The following is a 25337-nucleotide window of genomic DNA, read 5'->3' on the forward strand; positions in this document are numbered from 1 at the left end:
TAAGATTCTCTTTTGAGATTTTAAAAATTCTTTTGTGCACTGTTTTATTCCTAGTGGTTTATTTTCCCCTTCTTTCTTATGCTCAGTTATGCCCATGGTGCATTGCTATCATTAATTTCTTCCAAGAATATTTTTGGTCATCAGTGTTCTGTCTTGTATGTGCTTTCTTTCATTAATTTTGTCTTTATTCTTTGTTATTTTTTTTACTCTTACCCCTTCTTTCTCTTCTTCTATTTTGTAGCTTTTTCAATTGAATGTTTAGTTGATATATTTTTAATCACTCTTCCTTTTCCTTTTGGTACAATGAATGATATGTCTCCTTTAATGCTTTTCACCCTAAACCATATTTTAAAATTTATCTAAATAATTTAAATACATTTAAACAAATTTATTTCACAGAAATTTGAGAAAATCATCATAACTTGATGAATTATGTCAGTGAGCCATTCTGATGGCTGTGTAAGCAGCACCTGGGTTCAGAATAGAATATTCTCATTATTCTAGACACTTCCTCACACCCCCACTCACAAGCTCTCTCTTTCACAAAGGAAACCACTACTCTGACTTCTAACATAGATTACGTTGCCTCCTTTTTATTTTTATATAAATAGAAGCAGAGAATTGGTATTCTTTTGAGACTGTATAATTTTGCTCAGTATTATGTTTGTAGAATTATTTTTATATTTTCATTTAGTTCTTGTTTATCTTCATTTCTGTATTGTATTCCATTTTATGAATATACTACAATGTACTTATCCTTTCTAATGTTGACTGGCATTTGAGTTGTTTCCAGTGTTTGGCTACTGAAATCATGTTGTTCTGAACATTCTTGGACTTGACTTTCGTTGCACAGACATACACATATCCTAGGCATGAATCATAGCACATGGGTAAGTTCAATTTTAGTGGATACTGTCTAAATAGTTTTTCAAAGTGAATGTAACGATTTCCATTCTCCTTACTGGAGTACAAGAATTTCCATTGTTCACAACAACACCATTTCTTGTGTTGTCAATCTTATGAAATTTTAGCCTTTATTTGAATATGCAATTATAGTCCATGGTGGTGTTTTCTCTGTAGTTCCCGAGTAAATATTTCCAAAAATTAGTTTTCAACCTGTCTCTATTCTTTTTCTTTTTAGGTTTTTTGTTCAATACTGCCCTGAAGACACTGCATTTGGGATACCCAGCCAGGGCTGGGTGATTCACTAGATCTCAAGAGGACAGAGCCAAGTGTCAACCAAGGATATCACAGACTTGCAGGCTCAGCCGGCATCAGTGCTGACCAAGGCTTCTGCCCAGCGTGGAGTCCCCTGGAGAATCAGCAAGCCTACGAAATATTATCAACTCATTGCATTAAAGTCTACTGCGGGTTCCTGCTGATATACTCCAACCCATTTTTGAAAAAGTAGTGTTTTCCAGCATCTTCACCTATCCAGAACATAAATCAAAACTTGGGAGTTTCCTGCTTATTAATGAAAGCTATGAAGTCTAACTCCAACAGGGCCCAGAACCCAAGTTGTAGAATAATGGTATTTCATCCAACCAAAGAAGAGTTTAATGATTTCGATAAATACATCGCTTATATGGAATCCCAAGGTGCACACCGAGCAGGCGTGGCGAAGATCATTCCACCCAAGGACTGGAAAGCCAGACAGACCTATGATGATATCAATGACATCTTGATAGCCGCTCCCCTCCAGCAGGTGACTTCTGGGCAGGCAGGTGTGTTTACTCAATACCACAAAAAGAAGAAAGCCATGACCGTGGGTGAGTACCACCACTTAGCAAATAGTGAAAAATACCGGACTCCAGCACACTTTGATTTTAAAGAGCTGGAGCGAAAATATTGGAAAACACGCCTCTATGATTCACCAGTATATGGTGCGGACGTCAGTGGCTCCTTATTCGATCAAAACACGGAGCAGTGGAACCTTGGACACCTGGGAACCATTCAGGACCTGCTGGAGCAGGAGTGCGGAGTGGTCATCGAAGGCGTCAACACCCCCTTCCTGTACTTCGGCATGTGGAAGACCGCCTTCGCCTGGCACACGGAGGACATGGACCTTTACAGCATCAACTACCTGCACTTCGGGGAGCCCAAGACGTGGTACGCGGTGCCCCCGGAGCACGGCCGGCGCCTGGAACGCCTGGCCAGGGAGCTGTTCCCGGGCAGCGCGCGGGGCTGTGAGGCCTTCCTGCGGCACAAGGTGGCTCTCATCTCGCCCACGGTCCTCAAGGACAACGGCATCCCCTTCGATCGGGTCACTCAGGAGGCTGGAGAGTTCATGGTGACCTTTCCCTATGGCTACCACTCTGGCTTCAACCATGGCTTCAACTGCGCGGAAGCCATCAATTTCGCCTCCCCGCGCTGGATCGATTATGGCAAAGTGGCCTCGCAGTGCAGCTGCGGGGAGGCCCGGGTCGCCTTCTCCATGGACGCCTTCGTGCGCATCCTGCAACCGGAGCGCTACGAGCTGTGGAAACGCGGGCAGGACCGGACCGTGGTGGACCACACAGAGCCCACGGCACTGGACAGCCAGGTCCTGAACGCCTGGAGGGAGGTCCGCGCGTCCCTGGGAGCCTCTCTCGCCACGAGGCACCACCCGCCCCGCTGCGCTCTGCGCCCCCGTAGGGCTGTAGCCGCGGGCGGTGGGGCCCGCCACCGTGTCCCTGTGCGTGCTGTGTCCCGGCGCCCCTCGCCGGCCCGGGGTTCTTGCTCTGCCGCCCAGTTCAGGGATATGGCCACCAGCACCTCCGGGGAGCCCGGCCCGACCCAGCCGCCGACCCCAGGTCCATCTGCCCCGGATCGCCACCCAGCTGGAAGATGTGGCCCTCGTCGTCGTCCTTGGGAACAGGGCACTGAGGAGCCAGCTGCTCCTGCCAGGGCTAAGAGGAGGCTTTCGTTACACACAGCTCTGGACCCAGAGGCTCAGCCCCTGCCTGTGGATGCACCCTCGCCGGACAGCGCCGCCCCGCTCAGCCCTGGGCTCCAGCATCCCGCCACGGCTTCTGGCTGTGGTTGTGGCCCTGTCCCCTAAGCCCAGGGGATGCCTTTCTACCCCACTGCTCCTGCGTGGGGATCCTTTGAGACTGGTCATATTTCCATTTCAGAGCTTTGGGTATTTGCAGGTCACTAGTCTTGCGTGAGAGTGCCTCCTGTGCTGCCGCTGGACGTGCTGGGTCCGTGGTGTTTACCAAATTCTCCAAAGTTTGTTCTTCTTCCAGACCCTGTTATCTTTGGACACTGCTAACTCCTGTGTCACAAACTGAGGTTTCATGCACTGGACACTCTAGTGGCTCTGGGAACTAGGTCCTGCTGAGGTCGCCAGAGCCCAATCTACCTCACACTCCCATCCTGTGGGCCAGCTCTGGATGCTGCTGAACTTATAAAGAACCCTGGGCTTTGATTACTCTCCAGTCTCTCTCCTTTTCTTCTTCCCCCTTCCCTTTCTGCTTTTCTTGCCAAACTAGGCCCTTTTGACCAATTAGGTCAGTAGAGAGTAAGATAATAATTGATAATCTTTCTGAGTCTTTGATGTATTGAAAATGTGTTCTCTGCCAGTATGGTAACCAGAATGTTAAAATCTGACTTTATTAAATATACTAAAGATAACCAGAATGTTAAAATCTGACTTTATTTTTTGTGTTGTTCATTCAGTCAACTGAGAGGTGGTCGTTTTTTCTGCACTTTTCTTAATAATTATATCAAAACATTTCAAGCAAAACTTATTTTTATGAGCTTGTTGCCTTGTGTGATGTTGGTGAGTGAGTTTGGGGTTGATTGTTGGGTTCCAGCTGGCTGGCTGGGTTGGGGGATTTGATTTGCAGCCCTATCTGAAGGATGACTTGGTGGGAATCACCTGGCACTTGGCTGATCCAAGTTGCTAGGAGGGATGAGCAAACATAGGACAAAAAGTACCAGCATGTGAAAATCTTCTCTGCAAGTCTCCACTGCCTTCTCAATGCTGTATGTATATTTCACATCGTTAAGTCATTGACACATCCCAATAAACCAATCCACAAATAAAGGAACAAGACAATTTCAAGTGGGCATATGTTCTGTGAAGAGATTAAAGGGGATGCTAGTGCAGAATGGGCAGTGTGGTTCCGGTGGGCAGGGAATACTTCGTAGAGCAGGAGACCTTTCTGAGTCCCAAATGACAAGAAGGAAGGTCCAGAGCTGATTTCCACTTGGATGAAACAGCAAGTGTAACAGCCCTAACATAGAGCTTGGTGTTTTTGTGTGGATAGAGAGGAAGCTCATTTGTGTCTGGGGCATAGAGAAGGGTGAGGCAGGGTCCAGGGTATGTAGGACCTTGTAGCTCATGTTAAATATCTGAGTTTTTTTCAACTTGAAATGAGAAGGCATTGGAAGTTTAAAACAGCACTTGACATGATATAATCTGCATATTTAACTAATTACCTTAATTGTTCTGTGAACCCCTTGGGGGCAGGAGAAGTAGTTAGAACATCTAAGTAATACAGGTGAGAATTGATGGTTACTGATTTAGGCCATAGTGTTGAAGATGCACAGAAGTGGCCAAACTCAGAATAAAGTTTGGAAATTGAAAATGATAGTTTGGATGCAGAAGGAACATGTGACTCAAAGTCTAGTTGTTACTGTGACATCACACTGTATGTGTCTTGTTGTTTTTTTTTTTTAATTAAGAAATAAATTTAGGTTTCATTTCAGGGGCCAAACATAGTCAACCTTTTCAGGTATTGAAGCCTCCAAGGAATTGGTTCTTAGGCTCCAGAATGTGCTCTTCTGACAATTTCTCTCCTATTTTATAGGCTCCCCTCATGGATTTGCTGTGACTTAGAGGAAAGGCCAGGCTTAGGAAGCAGACGGGCCTAGCTCAAATCTGGCTCAGGACTCACTGATTATGCCATCTTGGACAAGCATCTGAACGCTCTGGTCCAGTTCCCCACGTGGCACACTGAGGAAGTAAGATTAAATAAGAAGATGTGAGTGAAGGCACCCTAGGAGGCACTCTGCTGCTGTCTCAACCACCACCCCACTCCAAGCTACCATCTCTCATCTGGATCTTTATACATGTTTTTCTTCATTCATTCTGGGCCACTCCAGTCTGCCCATTTCTGCCCAGAAAGCAAATGTGATTGTGTCTCGCCCATTGAAAGATCAAAAGCCTCAACATGAGTTATTTAATATATCTTTCCAAACTGCAGGACATGAGTCATTAGTGGGTCATAGAAACAACTTTGTGGGTTACCAGCAGCATGTTTTTTAAAGGGGAACAAAATAGAACACAACAGAAATACTAGATTGCAATGTCAATTTTAAGCATAAGGATTATTACATGAAGCTTGTTTTCTCAATAGGGTCCGGGTCCTGCTGAAAAATGTTTGATGGCCTGTAGCCTATGATCCCTGGAATTCTGTGTCTCCCGCCTCCTTCAGCCCTATTTCTCATAATCTTCTCCCAGGTCTCTGTTCTCTACCCACACCCACCTTCCTTAAATTCCCCCAACATATCACGTTCCCTTCTGCAGGGAGACCCCTTAGCACATGCTGCTTTCCTCTTTGCCTAGTTCATGTCAACCTCTTGGTCTCAGTCCAGACAACATTCTTCAGCCAAACAACTCTGAATCCCCAGAAGGGCAGGTTCTCACAGCTCCACGTTCAGTGTGTGTCATTATTCCTTTAATAGCCTGCTTCTTTGATTAACGACAAGCTTTCCCACTAGGTTTCGTCTGCAGGACCGCAGGGACCCTATTCTTGTTTACCACTGTACCCAGTCGCCGAACCCATGTTGGCCCATAGGCACTCAAGAAAGAAATAATGAATCAACCAACCTACCAACCAGTGATGTTGGCCGGTCTCGTTTCTTTCTTGGTTTTGGTTTTGATTCTAAGCCTCGCAGTACCAAGTAAACCACAAGAGCTGTCCTATTTCCCTAGGTTAGGAATTTCCTAGAAGAGGATTTTTAACTTGGGTCTCCTGGCTTCTGATCTGCTGAAACTTCATCAAAGTTCTGTCCGTGTATTGGCGGATGAGCATTTCGTTGGGAAGGGGAAGACTGATTTCCGTCGGATGTCACTGGGTCTCCCTGCCCATCAGACCCAAAGAGCCACAGTTCTGAGGGCATCTCACTCCGCCTCTTTGCATCCTTGAGGATCCCTGGGGCGCGCTGGCGCAGGAGGCTTCTAGGCTCCCAGCCCCGGGGACGGTTCTTTCCCGTTTCCTCCGATTAAGCCGACCCGGTTCATACCTTTTAGTCTTGGGAGCGCGCGTCCCCGAGCCTCCGACCGCAGACTGCAGAAACCAGGCGGTGCAAGTCCGGGCGCATCCCCGCGCCCGGCCCCGGGCCTGCGCAGCCATCTTCAGGGAGGAGGGTGCGAGGGAGGCGCGGCCTCGGGACGCGGACCCGCCCCCGTCTCCGGGGCCGCCCAGCCCGGCCCGCAGAGCGCTAGCTCAGCCGCGCCGCCCCCGGCTTCCGACTCCGCCGCGGCCCCGCTCGGCGGCCTCGCGCTCTCCCGGCCCGGCCCGCAGACGCGCCATGGGCCCCGCGCGCTGCTTGGCGCTGGGCGGCCTCCTCGCTCTGGCCGGGCTGTTGGAGGGCCGGCTCGTGCGCGAGCAGGAAGCCGGCTTCGGCGAATGCGACCGATTCTTCTACGCCGGGACCCCGCCCGCGGGGCTGGCGGCCGCTGCCCACGTGAAGATCTGTCAGCGCTCCGAGGGCGCCGAGCGCTTCGCCACCCTGTACAGCACCCGGGACCGTATCCCCGTGTACTCGGCGTTCCGCGCCGCGCGCCCCGCGCCCCTGGGCGCCGCCGAGCAGCGCTGGCTGGTGGAGCCGCAGGTAAGCGAGGCGCTTCCCAAGCCCGGCCTTTGGGCTGGCCTCCCAGGGCTCTTTGCAGCCACCGTGAGCGGTAGGGCGGGGAAGGGCAGCCCCAGCCTTCGGTGCCAGGGTCGGGAAACCCGGGTTTCCACCCGCCCCACCGCGCCCCCGGAGTTACAGACCGCCTCGTCCCCTGTCAAAGCCACGGCCAGAGCTGGGAGATCTGCGAGCCTTCGTTTAAGCCTCAGGGCTCCGAGGCCCCCAGTGGGAGGTGGTTCTCTCTGCACTTCAGAGTAGACATCTGCAGTGTCTCATTCACTTCCTGAATAATGAGGACTGTGAGACGGAGACCCAAGAGACCACTCAGATCTTCGGGACGCCTAGGCTGGGAGCTCACAGGTCGTTGCCACAATTCTGTGGGATGGGTGGGTGAGTGGGCATTTTCATGCCCATTTTACAGAAGTGGAGATCAAGGCTCAGCGGGGCGATGAGACTGGCATAAAGATGGGGCAGGTCTTTTGGCAAGAAGTTCACTGCCCTTCCTACTAGGGAAAAGCTTTTCTTCTGCAGAGGCCACCTGAGCCTGAAAAGCCTTCCCTTCTGCACAGGACATTGAGTAAATTCGATCTGAAGTTAATGTTGGGTTAGGACAATGAAATAAAGGTATGGATTTTTAGAAATGCGATGGGATAGTTACAAATAGTAGGGACATTGACTACCTCCTACTCATGGGAAGAACAAACCTGTTTCTCCTGGCTCTTCATATCTACATTATTAGACCACTTGGAAATCGTGTCATCTCTCAGGGTTTTCTGTTCTGTCTGGTGAGAGTGACCAAACACTCCAAGAGGCTCCCAGAGGTCCTGCTGAACCTGCCTTCACACACCCTGCCCTAGGTCTGCTCAGCCAGCCTCCCGTGGAGAACACCTTGCCAGGCTCCCCTTTCCCAGCAACCAAGGACACCCGATCTGGGGGAGGAGCTGAACACTCAGCCCACCCATTCTTTTTTTTTTTTTTTTTAGAACTGGTTGACCTTGATCTTTTTTTGTTGTACTTTTTTTAATTGAAGTATAGTTGACTTACATCAGCCTGCCCATTCTTGATGGCCACAGCTGCCTAGGCATTGTGAGCAGGGGACTGGCTTTCAGCTGTTTTATTCAGAGCCCTGGGTTGTAATTTCTATAATATCATTCAGTTATTTCTGGCTCTAAGACCTTGACCAGATCTCAGGCCATCTGCACCTCTGTCTCTTTACCTTCCCCACAGCCTGTTGATGTCAGGACCTATGAGATCAGGCATGTGAAAAAGCCTTTGTAAAGTATACACACTTAAGGCATATATTAACCTAAGGTTAGTTTGCCCCCATCTGCACCCCTAGAGCTCTCTGTGTTTCCCCCAGTTCCCCAGTATGCATGTGATTGCAGACCTGTGAGGAAAATAGATGACCTGGTCCTTTCTCACCGAGGATCTCATGGATGGCTTGGGGAGACAGAACATACATGTGAGGAAGACGTGGGATGCATGCTGAACAAATTTCAGTTAAATCCAGAACTACCACATTTAGTAGTCACCCACTGTGTGCCAGGCACTTGGGGTGCCAGGGGAACAGAGTGGAGCTCTGGGACTCAAAGGCTTCCTGGTCTGCTGGGTGAAGAGGTGGCAACACCTCTGATTAGAGCCACGCTGCGGGGGTTTAAGCCTCAGTTCTTCCACTGACTTGCTGTAACCTTGGGCTGGTTGACTTAGAGGTAATAACAGGGTGATTTTGAGGATTGAATGAATTACTCCATATAAGGTTCTCGTGCCTGGCATATCGGTCCTAGCTGTTATTATGACATAAGCAAAACATCCTCAGTTTAAAAAGGTAGAAGAAGTCTTATTAGATTTAATCCATCTTGGAGGTGACGGGGTAAGCCTTTGGGTCAGGGTGACATTTGTGCTTTGCCTGGAAGGATGAGGCGGAGTTCAGAAGGGAGACAAGGACGAAGACATTCCCAGCAGAGGGGACATGCTGTGTGAGAAACGGCATGGCCGAGTCAGGGATTAGTGTGTGGGGCGTGGTTGGAGCAGTTAAACCAGTACAAGTGAGATGACTCAGTGAGTAGATGACTCAAGTGCTCAAAATAAAGAGGAGTGATGGAAGGGAGGGGTCGGATACGGAGGAGTGATCAAGGAAGATTTGGGGCAGGGGGGTGGAGCAGAGCCATTTATGCAGTTACTGAAGGAGCCCAAAGGAGCATGACTCATTCAGCAGAGAGGAAATGGACAGAACCTTCACGTAGGCAGTGGAGACCGTGGGCCCTGGTAATGAGGGATAGGACTGGAGAGGTAAAATAGGATGGGGAAGGAGGAAGGAGCTGGTGGGGTGGGAGGGAATAATTCCAAATGGCAGCTTGAGAGGTGAGAGGTGCAGTGGTTCAGAAAAGCACAGGAAGCCCGAGTTCCCGACTGGGGAGGTGGGCAGGGTCCAGTGGCTGAGCACAGCTAGAAGGATGCTTTTCTCTGCAAGACAGCCTTGTGCTGCCCGTCCCTCCCCACCCGTGTCCAGTCAAGTCAGCCAGGAGCCAGGGGCTATTAGGAAGGAGGCAAGGAAGGAGAGAGGGGGGAGAAGCCGCCAGATTGCCATGCTGGCAGGCTCTGGAGCACACTGCAGCAAACCTGCCCCCCTGAGGCCTGCCTCCCAGCCAGTGTGCCCACTGCAGAAAGATGCTCAGGGCTCAGCGTGGACTTCTGGCTGCTTCCAAGCACTCTGTAGTGCTGAGTCACCTTGTGCCCACATCACCTCTTTAGGAGGTTAGTGTTACCAAGAGCCCCAGCAGATAGAGGAGGAAGAGGCAGGGGACCAAAGGAGCTGGGTGCTTGCCTTCGGTAGTTAATCAGGTAGGGCTGTTCTGACCCTGAGGCTTCTGAAGCTCAATTCAGCAGCTCGCAAGGCTGTCCTGCAGTTTCCCTTTGGGAAAAAAAAAAACAACAACCGAAAACCTCCTAAATCGAAGATGATAGAAACTTAGTCACTCGTGCTTAAAAGCTTTAGGGTGTTTTAAGCACTCTTGTGCTTAAAAACACAGGGACCCAGAATTCCACCCTACAGAATGCAGTTTACAAGGGCCCCGTGCCCTGGCTCCTGTCTGTAGCTCCGGCCTGTCTCCCACCCCTCCCCACCCTCATGTACTGTTCTAGCATTATCTAGCTGCCTGGAGTGCCTCTCATAAACCATTCTGTTGGTCACATTTGTCCCTTTGCTCATGCTGATTCCTTTTGCCCCAAATGCCCTTTCTACACTGCCCCCCTCTTGCCCCTCACTGCCTCCCTACTCCATCCTTTAAGGCTGCTGAGGTGTCACCTCCTCCAGAAAGAACAGCCCACCTGAGTGAGGTCCACTTCCTGAGTTAGGTCCACCCCACAGTGTTCCCTGTAATTTCTCTATTTTTGTACTTACCACATTGTTTTATAACTACCTGCTTGTGGGTCCGTCTCTCCAGCGGAGAGACTGAGGGCTTGCATTTCTAGTGCCTAGGACATAGAAAGCACTCAGTAAGTGTTGAATAAAATCATTTGATGTTCGGAGGTTCAATCAGGCAGCAGTGGGTGAGATATTCTGCTTGAGCTTTCTTGGTGGAGAGCTGCCTGCTTTAGAAGCTTGCTTCTCAGCTAGCCAGCAGTCACTGTTCCAAACGTATTCCATATGCAGAGCTGGAACCTTCCTCTAAATCCACCCCACCTGTTCTAGCTCCGGCCTTTGGAACTACCCCAGACGATTTCGATCTCTTTAGCATCAGATGACAGGATCCCTCATCTGAGGGGCCTTCTGAAGGACATAATGGGAACTTTAAAAGGAAGCAGAGGGACTTCCCTGGAGGTCCAGTGGTTAAGACTTTGCCTTCCAGTGCGGGGGGTGCAGGTTCGATCCCTGGTCGGGGAGCTAAGATCCCACATGCCTCCTGACCAAAAAACCAAAACATAAAACAGAAGCAATATTGTAACAAATTCAATCAAGACTTTAAAAATGGTCCACATCAAAAAAAAAATTTTAAAAAAAGGAAACAGAGAAGACAGAGGGGATGTTGTGGGTTTTATGTGGAATGTGGTCACCTTTAAATTGAGAATGGGGAGAAGGCAAGAAAGAGATGAGACAGTGTGTCCCTATTAGCAGGACAGAGATGGTCCGGAGGGTTTGCAGTCAAAATTGGGAACTGGGTTCTGGTTTAGTACAGGGAGCCTCAAACTTTTTAATTGCTCAGCTCATTTCCGTTTAATGGAAGAATTTTTAGATAAGGTACTAGTGATGCCTTTGCAAAGGATGTTGTCTATTCACGCTAGAAGCCAACGTATAAGACCCTGTCATTTAAAAAAAACAATTTTTTTTTTTTGGCCATGCCACGCGGCATGTGGGATCTTAGTATCCCGACCAGGGATCAAACCCGTGCCCTCTGCAGTGGGAGTGCAGAGTCTTAACCACTGGACCGCCAGGGAAGTCCTCAAGACCCTGTCATTTTGTAAACGTGAATATTGGAAGGAACTGGTTTTATATTCTGCTTATACTTCTTTAATCTTACAAAAATACTGTGAGGTAGATCTTATTCTCTTCATTGTAGAAATGAGGAAACTGGCTCAGAGAGGTTAATTGTTGTGCCCAAGGCCACACAGCTTGGATTTGAACTCATGACTAGTTGCTCCTAGTCCGGAGCAATTTTGATGAACCATGGAGATCTTTGACTTCCCATGGATCCACTGCATTAATGGTCATAGGACTTCAATTCTCATCTTTTATATGGAAATCTTAATTTCTACTCCATTTCTCTTTCCCAACAGTCGTAGGACAAGTCAGAGCACATATTTCTCTCAGGAGCAAGTTAGGGTACTTGCCCTGTATCGGCAAAACATTTTAGTGATGTTTTGTCCTGGAACAGTCTAGTGGTGATGGAGCTGTGCACCATTCTTTCAGTCCAGACTTAAATTTGGACAATCCAGGAAAGGAACTGTCATTTACTGATCCCTTACTATGTGCAAGGATCTTCACAAATTAACTCATTCACAGAACAGCTCTAGGTCCTATGACCCATGGTTTATAGTTTAGGAAACTGAGGTTCAGCGTCGTTAAATAACTTATCCAAGGTCACACAGCTGCTACATGGCAAAGTCTGGATTGGAGCTTATGGCTGTCCCACTCCAGAGCTCTTAGCTCTCTTTCTGCTGTACCATGCTGCTTTCCACTGACAATGTCAGTACTTTCTCTCCGGATTCCAAATTGACTGATTTATTATCATATTTTTATTTTACTGAACTAATCCAGTTCTTTGGATGATGTCTGGCTTGGCTTCTAACACACCATTCTGGAAATCTCAGTTATAGCTCATGGTGATTGAATGGAGCTTTCCTTGAGGAATAAAGATTTTATTCGTTGGGTTTTAATTCCGCTTCCTTTTAAACTGTCAGTTCTACAAGTGGAAATATGAGAAAATAAGTCCTCCCGTTTGCCAGTAGCTTTCACTGCCAGTGATCTGATCTTGCTCCTAGAATTCCTGTTGGTTCAAAAATGTTTTTCCTTCATGTTGTGTATCTTGTCTCCTGAGTGGTCACGTACCCTTTTGGTTAGTAGAACTTGACAACTATGGTAGCAATAATTCGTTGCCTGCTGACATATCTATTTGGCCACTGAAAGGAAGGAGAAATAAAAAAGAAACCAACTCGTAGGGTGAACCCAGAATAGAAGCACCATTTAGTATTCCAGTCATGCTTTTATTTACCCAGTGCCTGACAGACGTGTGGCTCATTCAAAGGAGGTCAAATGAGGGCATTTAATATTTATTTATTTATTTTTTAAACTCATTTGCAGTTTTTAAAAAAATTTATTTATTTAATTTTGGCTGTGTTGGGTCTTCGTTTCTGTGCAAGGGCTTTCTCTAGTTGCGGCAAGCGGGAGCCAATCTTCATCGCGGTGCGCGGGCCTCTCGCTATCGTGGCCTCTCTTGTTGCGGAGCACAGGCTCCAGACGCGCAGGCTCAGTAGTTGTGGCTCACGGGCTTAGTTGCTCCGCGGCATGTGGGATCTTCCCAGACCAGGGCTCGAACCCGTGTCCCCTGCATTAGCAGGCAGATTCTCAACCACTGCGCCACCAGGGAAGCCCCAGGCATTTAATATTTTTAATCAAAACTGAAAATATGAGTAATTCTCCTTTTGCAGAGTAAATAGTTGGATGAAGTAGGATTTGAAAACATAAATTAGATTACATGTTCCAGTTGACTTGCACCTTCATTTTAGGGGTGGTTGAATTGCCCGGGATGCATGATTGAACAGGGACCATGTAAGGAAATGGCCACGGTTTATGTGTCTGAAAGACTGGGCATCCATCATAGCCTCAGGACACACGGAAGCACAGGGAAAGGAAAGCTGGGTTTATGAACCATAAAAAGGTCTTTTGTCATTCTTGGGTATTTCTATTGTATCTGGAACCATGGAACCCATGATAACATTGGACACCTCCTTCACAGCCAAGTGGACCATTTGGGATGGTTGATGGTCTTGCTTCTGCACCTCAGTTGACAGACTTCACCCGTCTAATCCCTACCGTCTGCACCCTGAAGTCCAAGCTGCGACCATCTTCATCCAGGCCTCTGCAAAACAGCTTCCTGACTGGCGAACCCATCCCACCTGCGTCTCCTTTAGCCTTTCTCACCTGGAAGCCAGAGAAATTCAAAACATTCATCTCATTGTATCTCCAGTGGCCTCACTGGAAACCCTTCAGGGCTCCCCATTTCTCTTCAGATAAAGACAAGTCCTTATCAGGGTCTCCAGAGTCCTGCGTGGTTGGTCTCCCGTTCCCCTCCCGGCCTTATCTGGCGTCACACATTGCCAGGCCTTAACCTCCGGCCACTTTGGCTTCTTTCTATTTTGTTTTTGTTTTTGTTGTTTTTTATTTCTATGTTCTCGCCCATCATAGGACCTTTGTACCCGCTGGGCTTTTTTGTCTTCCGTGATATTCCCACCTAGGTCAACTGCCCATAATACTCTCTAGTGGCACCAAACACACCTTTCTTTGCTAGTGTGGTACAATTATACATTTGTTTGTGTGACTAATTGAGTGCCCCCGATTAGACTGTAAGTTCCATGAGGGCAGGGCTCAGGCCTATCATACTCACCATCGAATCCTCATTGCTTAACGCACTGGCCAGCAACCTTTTCTGTAAAGGGCCAAATAGTAAATAGTTTAGACTTTTGGGCCATATGGTCTCTTTTGCAACTATTCAACTCAGCTGTTCTAGCACAAAAGCAGCCGCAGACAATGCATAAATGAGTAGGTGTGGCTATGTTCCAAGAAAACTTTATTTATGAAACAGGTGGTGGGTCGGATTTGGTGCACAGGCTGTAGTTTGCCAACTCCTGGTCTAGCATGATGCCAGCACTGAGTAAGTGCTTAATAAATGTTGTTGACTTGTGAGCATCCAGCAGATATGGGTTGAACACCAGCAGTGAAATTTGAAAGCTGTGCAGTCTTATTCCTGTTATGGCATGGCAGCCTTAGATCTAGACCTATGGACAATTTCCATGAACCTTTTTAATGGGGTGCTGGTGGCGGTTCTTTATCATATTTAGGGTTTTTTTAGGATTATAAAAGTAATATGTGCTTATGATAAAAAGATTCTTCTGAGCATTTTGGAAGTATATAAAGAAAAAGATCCACTTTTCACAGATAGCCAGTCTTCACAGTTTGTGTGTATGGGTGTATGTGTGTGCGTAACATTCCAGAAATTTCCATTACATATAGAGAGACATGTGCACTCTCACATCCTTTATTCTAGTCAAGGCTTAGCACCCTTTTGGACTCTGTGAAGCCACATCTAATGAGCCTCTCAAACAGTCAGCACACTTTTTGATGAGCAAATCTGCACAGAAACATAAACAATTTGTCTCATTAAGCATTTTCGCTAGAAATAGAAGGCCTGGGGACTTGAAATGCAAAGTCTATTTCATCACCTTTTTCTTTCAAGTCTGTATCATGTATAGCTGACTGATGGCCTGAAACAATCCTGCTTTCTTCCCCCTCCCCTCATTCCTGAGCACAGGACCTGTTATCCTTCTCCTCTTATAGAAGAGACAGGGGCCCGGGGAGTCACTGGTCTGCCCGAAGTCACAAGGCCAGTAAGTGACAGAGCTGACAGATCTCCTCATTTCCAATCTGGTGTTCTGTTGGGTCACTAAACCCTGCTGCCAAGTAGTCTCACCTTTAGAGGAACTTGAAAAGCTCACAAAACCCAAGAGAAGAGGTCAAAGAAATGGAAATGATTTTGCCTGGGGGCAGATTTACTAGCCTCAGAGGATATATGTGACGCAACATTGAGAAGCAGATGCTGTCTCTTTTGTGCTAAACACAAGAGGTCTTAAGCTTCAACAGCTTGAGGAGGGTTGAGGTTGGATGCAAATAAACCATTTCCTGACATGAGAGCTATGATGCTGTGGAAATGGGTCCAAGGGCTGTCAAGTCCCCTTCTCTAATGATCTTTAAGATGAAGGGTACATTTTGCCTGTTGGCTTTGGAGAAGGGCCATCTCTTAAAGTTAGTTACAATCTTGTGTGGAGATTGGCTATGCGCCTTCCCCAGTTTTCAGATGAGAGTGATGCATAATTGAGTTGATAGTGGTACCTCATAGGCTGCCGTTCTGCACCCAGGGAGCTCTTTGACCAGGCTTGTCACTGCTCTTGCTTTTCTGCTTCCATATTGGATGCCCTTCTGCTCCTGGGGCCTCCTGTTCCAGGCCAGTCAGAGCCTAGGAGTTTCCTCTCACTCATTTACGTAATACATGTGGTCACAGCCAATCAGTAACAAGAGTTTATCATCAATTTGTTCTCTTCTCTGTCAATGAATTGGGGTTTAAGAGGTAGGCATGGGGCTTCCCTGGTGGTGCAGTGGTTGAGAATCTGCCTGCCAATGCAGGGGACGCGGGTTCGAGCCCTGGTCTGGGAGGATCCCACATGCCGCAGAGCAACTAGGCCCGTGAGCCACAACTACTGAGCCTGCGCGTCTGGAGCCTGTGCTCTGCAACAGGAGAGGCCGCGATAGTGAGAGGCCCGCGCACCGCGATGAGGAGTGGCCCCCACTCGCCGCAACTGGAGAAAGCCCTCGCACAGAAACGAAGACTCAACACAGCCAAAAATAAACATAATAAATAAATAATAAATTAAAAATTAAAAAAAAAAAAGAGGTAGGCATGTAATTAGAGGGATCTTCAATGGCAGAAACAAGCTCACCCTGTTTATTATCTGTTCATCCCTTTATTCATTCCTGGGCAGCAGGGGGAGAATGTTAGCGTTGCAAAGGCTGAGTCCCCAGACCTCGGCTGCTGGTTGATCCTTTTATCAGTGTTTTTATTGTCGTCAGCATCACAACCATTTATTGAGTTCTTGGGTCTAAGCCCAGAAATAGGAGCCCAGAAATATGTGCCCTGCCCTCAGGTGTCTTGTTAACTAGTCGGGAAGGCAGATCAGGCATAAGAAGTGGTTTAAGTAACTCTAACTCTACCAGACTCTTAGGCCTGAAGGGGCAAGGATTGGGCATACAGAGCTGTTAAGAAGATTGGTTTTGTAGTGAGACAAAACTGGGCTGAGTGCCAGCTCTGTCAGTTACCAGCTGGTTGACCTTGGAAATGTTACTGAATCTCAAGGAGCCCCATTCCTCATCTGTGGCCCGGAGCTCATAAATCATCCCTACCCTATGGACGAGTTAGGGAGGCTCAGTATGACCGCGTTGTGTCTACACTCTCAATACCTGTATGTTAAGCATGTGGAATGAATAAGTAACCTTTGCTTCCCAGCCCGTGCCTGCCTTGGAGACAACCAGGATGAGGGTTACCGTGCCCTTAGGTCTGACCCAGTGTTATTGCTGAAATGCCCTTACTTCCCCCGTACTCCTGCTTCATTGCCGCCTTGCCTGTGACGGGTCTCCACTTTCTCTGAGTTCAGCTGCTCCTGCACTATCCTCTGTGTTCCTTTGCCCACTGATACTCTCCTCTGTTGAAGAATTTAGTAGAAGCGCCTTCTCTCAGTTCCCGGGGTGCCCCTCTGATCTGTTCCAGATCTTCTGCAACCAAGGCACACGTGTCTCTTCCTTTGTGCCCGGGATTTAATCCAGGTGTCTAGATGGTTTGGTTCCTGGCCTGCAAAGTCCCTGCCCCGATTCACTTGGGTTCTCATAAGAGTAAGACTCCTGAGGTTTCAGGCTTTTTGATACATGAATCATAAGCTTACCCAGGCTTATTCGGGTGAAGGGCAGGACCGTTGTATGAGATCACTGGTAAATTCACAGGCACAGGAACAGGCCTCAAAGGATCCAGAACAGGGAAGCTTCTAGAAATCAAACAGTCCCACAGAGTCTTCAGGATCTTTCTCCCACCCTCCTCTGTCCTTTCTCTCTTAACCAGTTCTTCTGCTTTCCCATGGGTCAGGCTGGCTGCCAGTCCTAACGCCCATCTAGCAACCTTCACACCCTGACTGTTGTCAGGCTTTGAGCTTCTTGGATCGAGAACCCAAGAGAGACATCTGGTAGGCTGCTGTCCCTACCAGGTTGGCTGTCCCTTGGTTATGCCTGGCAAGGAGGTGGGTAGGAGAGGGTCATGTGCTAAGAGATACCACTCTTTTAGAGATAGTGTCAGAAGTACTTGGTTAATTCAGAAGTAGGGGTTGAATGTGGTGCATTGGCTGACAGGGTTGGCATACCTGGTGGTTGGCTGGGAGAGCCCAGAGTGGGCAGCCAGATTAGACTACTCAAGGGACCCTCACTACTCAACAGAACCCATTCTGCGTACCAACCATGTGTGTAATTCATGCTACAAAAGGCCCCGAGGTGGGTGTGATCTCCTAGGACTGTGCGAGCTGGGGTGTTGGGAAGGGTCTTACTGAGGCTATATCAGCCAGGGTCTGGGAAGGAAACAGGTGGAACTCTCAGAGTAGTTTAACTGACAGAATTGAATGAAGAAACTATTTGCAGAGAATTAAGGGAGTCAACAAGATATGGTAAAGTACCCAGGGCCTAGCCATCGCAGGAAGCTGTCACCATCCCAGGCCTGTGGGGTCAGTGGGGAGCCTGGGAGAGCTATGACTGCAGAAGAACTCAGCCAGAGCCAGGACCACAGCAACCAGGTGGGGAGAGAGCAAGGGAATACATCCTCTCTCTTCCCCCCCTCCCACTGGCTGCCCCAGTCAGAAGCCAGAGGGCAAGAGAGCTCAGATGATGTGGTCCCTAGAAATCAGCCTCCTGGGACACAGAGCAGAGCACAGGAGAGAGTGGAGAGTGGATCTGGGGGGCCAAAGGAGACCACCCAACACACGAGCGGTGAGGTTGGAGCTGGGCCCGGGCACCCAGCTAGGATATAAGTAGCGGAGGGGAATGGTGAAGGCCCCCCTCCACCAGTGTTGACATGGGCGGCAGTACAGAGGGAAGCAGGGCAGCATTTACATCACAACCATGTAACTGACTCAGTTGGGGGACAGGGATTGTCCTTTTCTGGTTGAATATAAGGGAAGACTTGAGAGAGGAGGTTGGAGAAATTGGGGGTGGGGCGAGTCATGACTGTGCTAGTTTGTCGTTTAACCCGGAAGTATAGGATGCTACTGAAGATATTAGAAAGAGTAGTGAGATATGACCCCAAAAGTATAAATAAGCAAAAAGAGACTTCTCACTTCACATATGAATAAGGCAGGAAATTCATGTTTATCCATTTTGGGGATCAGAATATTAGCTGCTCTGATGGGTGGAGGATCCGAATGGCCCTATAGTACTTTATTCTCTTTCTTGGCATTATCATTCCAGCTCTTGTGGTTTGTGGATAATATCTCTTGGAAAGTATTAATAGCGTGTGAATAAATTAAGCCCAGCTGGGCCACTACCAGAAATGATGCAGTAAGCAATTGTGTTTCGCTGCTGTCCATGGACCCCCTGCATCAGCATCACTTGGGGTGGTGGTTAAAAATGCACTTTGGGGGCTTCCCTGGTGGAGCAGTGGTTAAGAATCCACGTGCCAATGCAGGGGACACGGGTTCGAGCCCTGGTCCGGGAAGATCCCACATGCCGCGGAGCAACTAAGCCCGCGAGCCACAACTACTGAGCCCGTGTGCCACAAGTACTGAAGCCTGCGTGCCTAGAGCCCGTGCTCCGCAACAAGAGAAGCCACCGCAGTGAGAAGCCCGTGCACCGCAAAGAAGAGTAGCCCCCGCTCGCAGCAACCAGAGAAAAGCCGGTGCGCACCAACGAAGACCCAACACAGCCAAAAATAAAATAAATAAAAATAAAAAATTAAAAAAAAAATGAACTTTTGAGCCCCACCCCAGGCCTACAGAATACACCTCTGGTGTGAAGCACACAAATCTACGTTTTTAAACGATTTTTTTTTTTTTAATTTTTGGCCGCGCTGCGCAGCATGAGAGATCTTAGTTCTCCGACCAGGGACCAAGTTGCTTCTAATACAGACTGAATTTGGAGAACTCTAGATTTAAGGAAATATCACTAATTTCTTGTAATAGCTGTCCAGGCAGGGGCTTAATTCCACCAGAGACAAAGGAGAATGTGATAGGGATCCAGCCCAGGGATTCTCCATTTAGAATCACATGGAAAACTTTTTAAAAAAATCCCGTGCTGATCTCCAAGCACTAACCCCCCCACTCAAGCTTTTAAAAGCTTCCAGGTGATTCTAAGAACCTCTGATCTCTGAACACAGAAGGTGGAAAAAATTAGAAATGGAGATGTCTCAATTTAACTGACTTGTTTGAATTCTGTAACACATTGTCAAATGCTAAGAATAATTGCTCTGGAAAAGAAAACAAGAGCACAGAATGGAAAACTGGCTTCAGTGAGTAAAGAGGAAGATGACCAGGGGTGTTGTAACTTGAGAAGGTACCGGAAGTCTGGAGAGGTCTTAAAGGCGCCGGCGCACTTTCTCAGGCTCCCGGGAGGGAGGAGCAACCGGAGGAGTTCCACTGGAATTTGCTCTCCAGGCCACCCCCTGGCCTCTTCTCAGGCCTCCCTTGCCCGTACCCAGTGCCAGTTTAGGATTGGGGCATTTTTTTTTTTTAACGTCCCCTCTTTCATTTTTATTTTTTCAAATTCTGAAGACAAAGGAAGGTCTGAAATGGAAGTGGAACATCGTTTCATTCCCTCCTCTGTTCCACCACCTTCTGACTTAGGAGGAGAGAACTCTTAGGCCCTTTGTCTCCCTTCTGCACGGTTCACCCCACGCTGTCTGTGCCGCGCGCCTACGATGTGCACGGCACAAGGACAGCTGGAGATGCTTGCTCCTCCCCAAAGGCAGGGAGGTGTGTGGGCAGCGTGGGGAGCCCAGAGGAAGGGTGATTCAGGGGGAGGAAGGCTGTTCAGGAAATGGAAAGCCCTGCATTTCTCATTCCTTAAAAAAAAAAAAAAAAAAAGGAAAAAGCATCCTTCTAATTCTTCTAAAGCTGTTTCTGTTCCCAAGAGGATAAAGAATAGTTTAGATGCCAAGCAGGGAGGATTTTTTTTTTTTTTTTCTTGAATGGGTGGGTCAGAACTCTGTTTATGCCTTTCCTGAGAGCTGAAAGGCCTGGTGGTTTATTCCTCCCCAGACGTCCTTCCGTGGCTCTTGTGGCCCCTCTGGCCTCCTGCTGCTTTTCTGAAAGGCAGCTCTTTCCCAAGCTGCGTATTTTTCCTGGTGGGTCCTCAGATCTAGTTCATTCTGACTTGTGGGAGTGTGCAGAGGGCCTGTCTGCAGCGACCAGCTCCAGCTCTGATAAGATTATCTGATGTTCCGATTTCAGCTGCAGTTTTAGTTCCTTGTAAGGGGGGGCCCTCTGACCCACCTGGTGATGGGCAACAGGATGACAGCAACTCTTTAATGTCTGTGTGTGTGTGTGTGTATCATAGTTCACACAGCAGAAACAAAATTGGAACACCCACTGTTCAACTTGTCTAATGATTTAACTCTTGTTGAAAAATAAAACAAACCCCAAATGAAATAGCCTCTCTGTCCCCACAGAGTTAGATAGGCGCTCACTAGGTCTCCCCCATCACAGGATCTTGTCTGAATCATTCCCAGCATGTGCTTATCTAGCTTCAGCCTAAGCTTCTGCTGAGGAAGGAAACTCCACCCTTCCCAGGGCGAATCAGTGCAAAGTTTCACCACCATTTTGATCATCCTTCTCGAGGACCAACTTTCCCAGGGGGAAAGCCTGGAGCAGAACTAGAGGACAGTCTGTTTTCTCTGAAGCCCCTCTTTTCTCGTCTGCAAATTGGAGGACATCCTATGTGCACGTGTAGGTTATTGTGGAGCTCAAGGGAGATCATTCTTTCAATGTGTCGGAATTAGCTCACTGGTGTAAAGGGCAGACCCTTCCCCACCTTGTCTTTGGAGATCAGCCTGCCCAGCGGGATGGTTCCCTCACGTTCCACAATCCTCAGCACTGTCCACACTCCTGGCAGCCGCTCAGCAGCAGCAGGACCACCCCTGACCCCTCCACCTGCCAGCTGCTGGCACAACGCGCCCAGTCCTCTCCCCGTCCCCACGTGCCCCGAGCCAACCTTGCTCCTCACTGCACTTGCTTAGTCCCCTCACATCAGCAGGGCCGTTAGCTGTCACCTGCAAGCCTCGGCCCCGTCCCATCCGGACACTGACAAGTGCCGAAGCTTCGTGTTTGTGTCCTGCAGACCACTGACCCTGTCCCCAGCATCTCCTCCTTACCCCCCCCCCACCCCGCGCCCCAACCAGTGACCAGTTCCCCCATGGCAAATCTGTACCAGGTGACAGTGGTCCCTGAGGTGTGCGTGGATTTCACAGCCCAGGAACCCTCAGGGACAGGGGCTTCTGTTCACTGCCCCCCCCGCCCCTCCAGCCCGTCACCTTGTCATCGTCCCCGTGAGATGCTCTCAAGCCCCAAGGTGCTCCCTTGTACGGAGACCTAGGTAGCCCCACCCTCCCAATGCCCCCTCTTCCTTGGCTGCAGGTGGGGGGCTGGAGGACAATCTTTGCTTAAACCTGTAAGCCCTGCTTCTCCAGCTAAGGCTGTGTTCCTCTCCTGCCTTTATGTAAAAACTTCTCAAACGGAGGTCTGTCTGCAGCCTCCTCTTGCCCATATCCAGTCACTTCCACCGCCTGTCTTCCTTCCTGAGCCCCCTGTGGAAATCACCCTTTGAAGCCTCACTAAGGACTCTTTAATCATCAAAGCCCTCAGGCTTTGTCTCCATCCTTCCCTTTCCTCTCCGAGCAGGTGCCACACACTGTGATCCTCCTCTAGGAGAAGCTTTGTCCTCCCTTGACTTTGATGTGACACTAGAAGATTAATTCTCCTAGGCTCCATCAGTTGCCCAGTTGCCCCTTCATCCCCTCCCGCCCCTCTCCCCCATCCTCTAGCGTGGCTTCCCTGTGGCTTTTGGCCTCCCTTCCTCACCTAGAGGCATGGGCAGGGCTAGGAGCTTTTGATTCTGTGATGCTGGGCGTAGGCTTGGCTGTGCCACTTATGAATTGGGTGAGCTTGTAGCTGTCACTTACCTGAGTTTTAGTTTTCCCGTGTGTAAAATGGAGATGATGATAATACTTACCCGGTAGGGTTGTATGAAGAGCCAATGGGATGCAGCAGTGCAGTGTTTTCTAAATGATAGTCATTTGCAGACCTGCTTCACAAGAGTCCACCTATACTACTATTGACTTGAAATTTGGTCTTTGCATTGACTTTAAATCAACTTATTGGAAAATAAATTTAGTCTTATCCTAAATAATCATATCCATGAAACCATGTGTAGGAAATGTTGGTTATATCTTCCCAGAACACGTTAAACATAAATGCGTAACTATTAAAATATCAGTAGAAGCACCCATTGGTTCACTTCTCATTGTCCACAAGGCACCACGGGGTTACATGCACTGCAGTGCAAGTCTTTTTTTTTTTTTTTTTTAAGATTTATTTAATCTATTTATTTATTTTGGCTGTGCCAGGTCTTAGTTGTGGCACACAGGATCTTTGTTGAGGCACACGGGATTTTTTTTTTTTTTTTTTTTTTTTGGCTGCATTGGGTCTTCGTTGCTATGTGCGGGCTTTCTCTAGTTGCGGTGAGTGGGGGCTACTCTTCGTTACGGTTCTTGGGCTCTAGGGGCACGGGCTTCAGTAGTTGTGCCACGCTGGCTCAGTAGTTGTGGCTCTTGGGCTTGGTTGCTCCACGGAATGTGGGATCTTCCTGGACCAGGGTTCGAACCTGTGTCCCCTGCATGGGCAGGCGGATTCTTAACCACTCTGCCACCAGGGAAGTCCCACATGGGATCTTTTAGTTGCGGCATGCAGACTTCTTAGTTGTGTCATGCGGGATCTAGTTCCCCGACCAGGGATCGAACCCAGGCCCCTTGCATTGGGAGCGTGGAGTCTTACCCACTGGACCACCAGGGAAGTCCTCTGCAGTGCAAATCTTATGTGAGTCACACCACAGTGCCCAGACCCCAGAAAGTGTGTGCACCAGGTTGAGCCTTTGTTACTCCTCTGTGGCCAGCCTCGCCTTTGTGCCCAAGCTCCAGTTCTGTATCTCCAGCTGCTATCAAATATTTCTGCCTGTCAATGTAGTCTCCTCTAAAGATCAGCCTGTCCAGTTTCCCTCCACTGCCCCTTATTTCCGGGTGACCTCGGCTCCAGCCTTGGACATCATCTTTTACCTTCCAGGGACCCTCCTGCATCAGCCTTCACATCCCAACGCTCCTTCCTTCCAGAATCTCGCACATGTCCTTCCCTGTCCATTCCCTCAGCTGCCTTGTGGTCCAGGCTTTCCTGGCCAGTGCCGGCAGGTGTATTTCTCCCTGGAATTACACATCCCTAATGACGCTCCAGCCTCAGAAGCCATCAGGGAATGTACCCTGTGTACAGGTCAAGATTAGACTTGGAAGCATAGCATTGAAAACACCCAGAAAGCAGAATGGAGCAGTAGTGCGTTAAGGTCGCTGAAGTCACACCACGTGGGTTCGCGACCTCACCCTCCCTCACCGACAGTGTGACATCCGCAAGCTACTCAACGACTGAGCCTCAGTTACATCTTCTACAAAGGAGGTAATAGGGATCCTGTTAGGATTTAAAAAGATAAGTTCTGTAAAACACTTACCATGGTGCCTGCTACATAGAGAGCGTTCAGTGAGTCGCAGTTATAATTATTCTATGATCAGTTATCTGTATGTCAGATCATTCATAGTCTGGCCCCCTGCTATCCCTTCCAATTAAACCTTTCACTCTTCCTTACTCAGAGTCGCATTTTCACAGGCTGCTTGTCTCTGCCCTCAAGCCTTTGTGTAGACGTCTCGTTAAGCCTTACTGACCTTTCTATTTTTCTAAGTTTATCAAAATCTTGCACATCCTTCTAACCCTGCCTCAGCTTTTGTTTTCTCCAAAAAGTAATATATCTTCTCTGACCTCATTTATTGTGCCCTTCCTTCCTCTGGGTCCGATTGCTCTTTTTCTTCATCACATTTATTTGGCACTTAACTTTATCTGCATTGCACTGTTGTTTTTTCTTGGTTTCCTATTTAACTTTGTATGTATCCGTATCTTGTTTCCCTAAGTTGCTCGTGAGTTTCTTGATGTAGAGGCCTATTTTGAGGCATATGAAACAGTGATTAGGAGCAGCAGCTGTGGGGATGGACTTCCTGAGTTCATGCCGTGACATCACCACTCACTAACTGTGTGACCTTGAGTAAGCTACTTAATCTTCACGTGCCTCAGTTTCTCTACCTGTCAAAATGTGATAATAAAAGTACCTAGTTTTCATGAGTTTAGATGAGTGAATACTTAGTGCAGCCACTTACTGATTTAGTACAAGTGAAATTCTTAGAATAGGGCCTGGCATGTAGTACTTGATAAGTGTTGGTGGTGTTATTATTACCAGTCCTACTGCTTTCTCCTACAGTAGTGATCACACATAAATATGCTTAATACATATTGTTGAATGGGTGCCTATTTTCCCTCCAGCTCTCCTCAATTTTCTATTGGTCTACTTTTCTTACATGCATATTAGCAGGAAAATTGAAAGTCTCCTTTCATTTAATTCCAAAGCAAAAAAAGAAATCCCATGGGTTTAAATAGCTTTGGCTGTCTGGTTAAAGGAAACAGACCAACTCGTTGAGAGAGAGAAACAGTTTTTTTTTTTTTTTTTTGGTACTAAATTTGAAGAGGAATTTTTTTATAAGATTATTTATGGGGCAGGATGCTGGTGGTTGGGGAGCACTCATTCTTCTAAAACCTACCTAGCATGTTGTGATTAGGAACAAAATTTTTCCATTAAACCCAGGAACTGTATCAAATTATATCAGCAGCCCAGGAGGACTAGGTCAACAGGGAGGTGGATTACACAGAGAGCTTTGTGCCTGTCCCTTCATCCATCGATTCCGCTGGGAAACCAAAGAGAAAGATTAGTGGTGCTTGCAAAAGGGCAAGTGCAACCCAGAAATTGTAATCTGAAATTACATCTTATATCATAGTTGTATTTTTGTCTTTAGGGAGCAGTGTTGTCGGTAATTTACTGTAATTACTATAACCAGATCATTAAA

At 48.0% G+C, this 25337-nt stretch overlaps 2 protein-coding genes across 2 annotated transcripts in view; both read left to right on the forward strand.

Moving 5' to 3' along the window:
* The first annotated feature begins 1275 nt into the window (after positions 1–1275).
* LOC130708898 (lysine-specific demethylase 4D-like) lies at positions 1276–3040 on the forward strand. The gene has a single exon (XM_057553299.1). It carries the CDS (start codon positions 1475–1477, stop codon positions 3038–3040), a length of 1566 nt encoding a protein of 521 aa, XP_057409282.1. The 5' UTR covers positions 1276–1474.
* A 2946-nt stretch (positions 3041–5986) lies between these two features.
* The window catches only part of ENDOD1 (endonuclease domain containing 1), a 29673-nt gene continuing 10322 nt past the window's right edge, over positions 5987–25337 (forward strand). The window contains exon 1 of the mRNA XM_007191182.2: positions 5987–6825. Within this exon, the coding sequence (XP_007191244.1) occupies positions 6523–6825 (303 nt within the window). The 5' untranslated portion in view covers positions 5987–6522. The remainder of the gene's footprint in view (positions 6826–25337) is intronic.

Source organism: Balaenoptera acutorostrata, chromosome 9 (genome assembly GCF_949987535.1).
Source record: "Balaenoptera acutorostrata chromosome 9, mBalAcu1.1, whole genome shotgun sequence".
NCBI lineage: Eukaryota > Metazoa > Chordata > Mammalia > Artiodactyla > Balaenopteridae > Balaenoptera > Balaenoptera acutorostrata.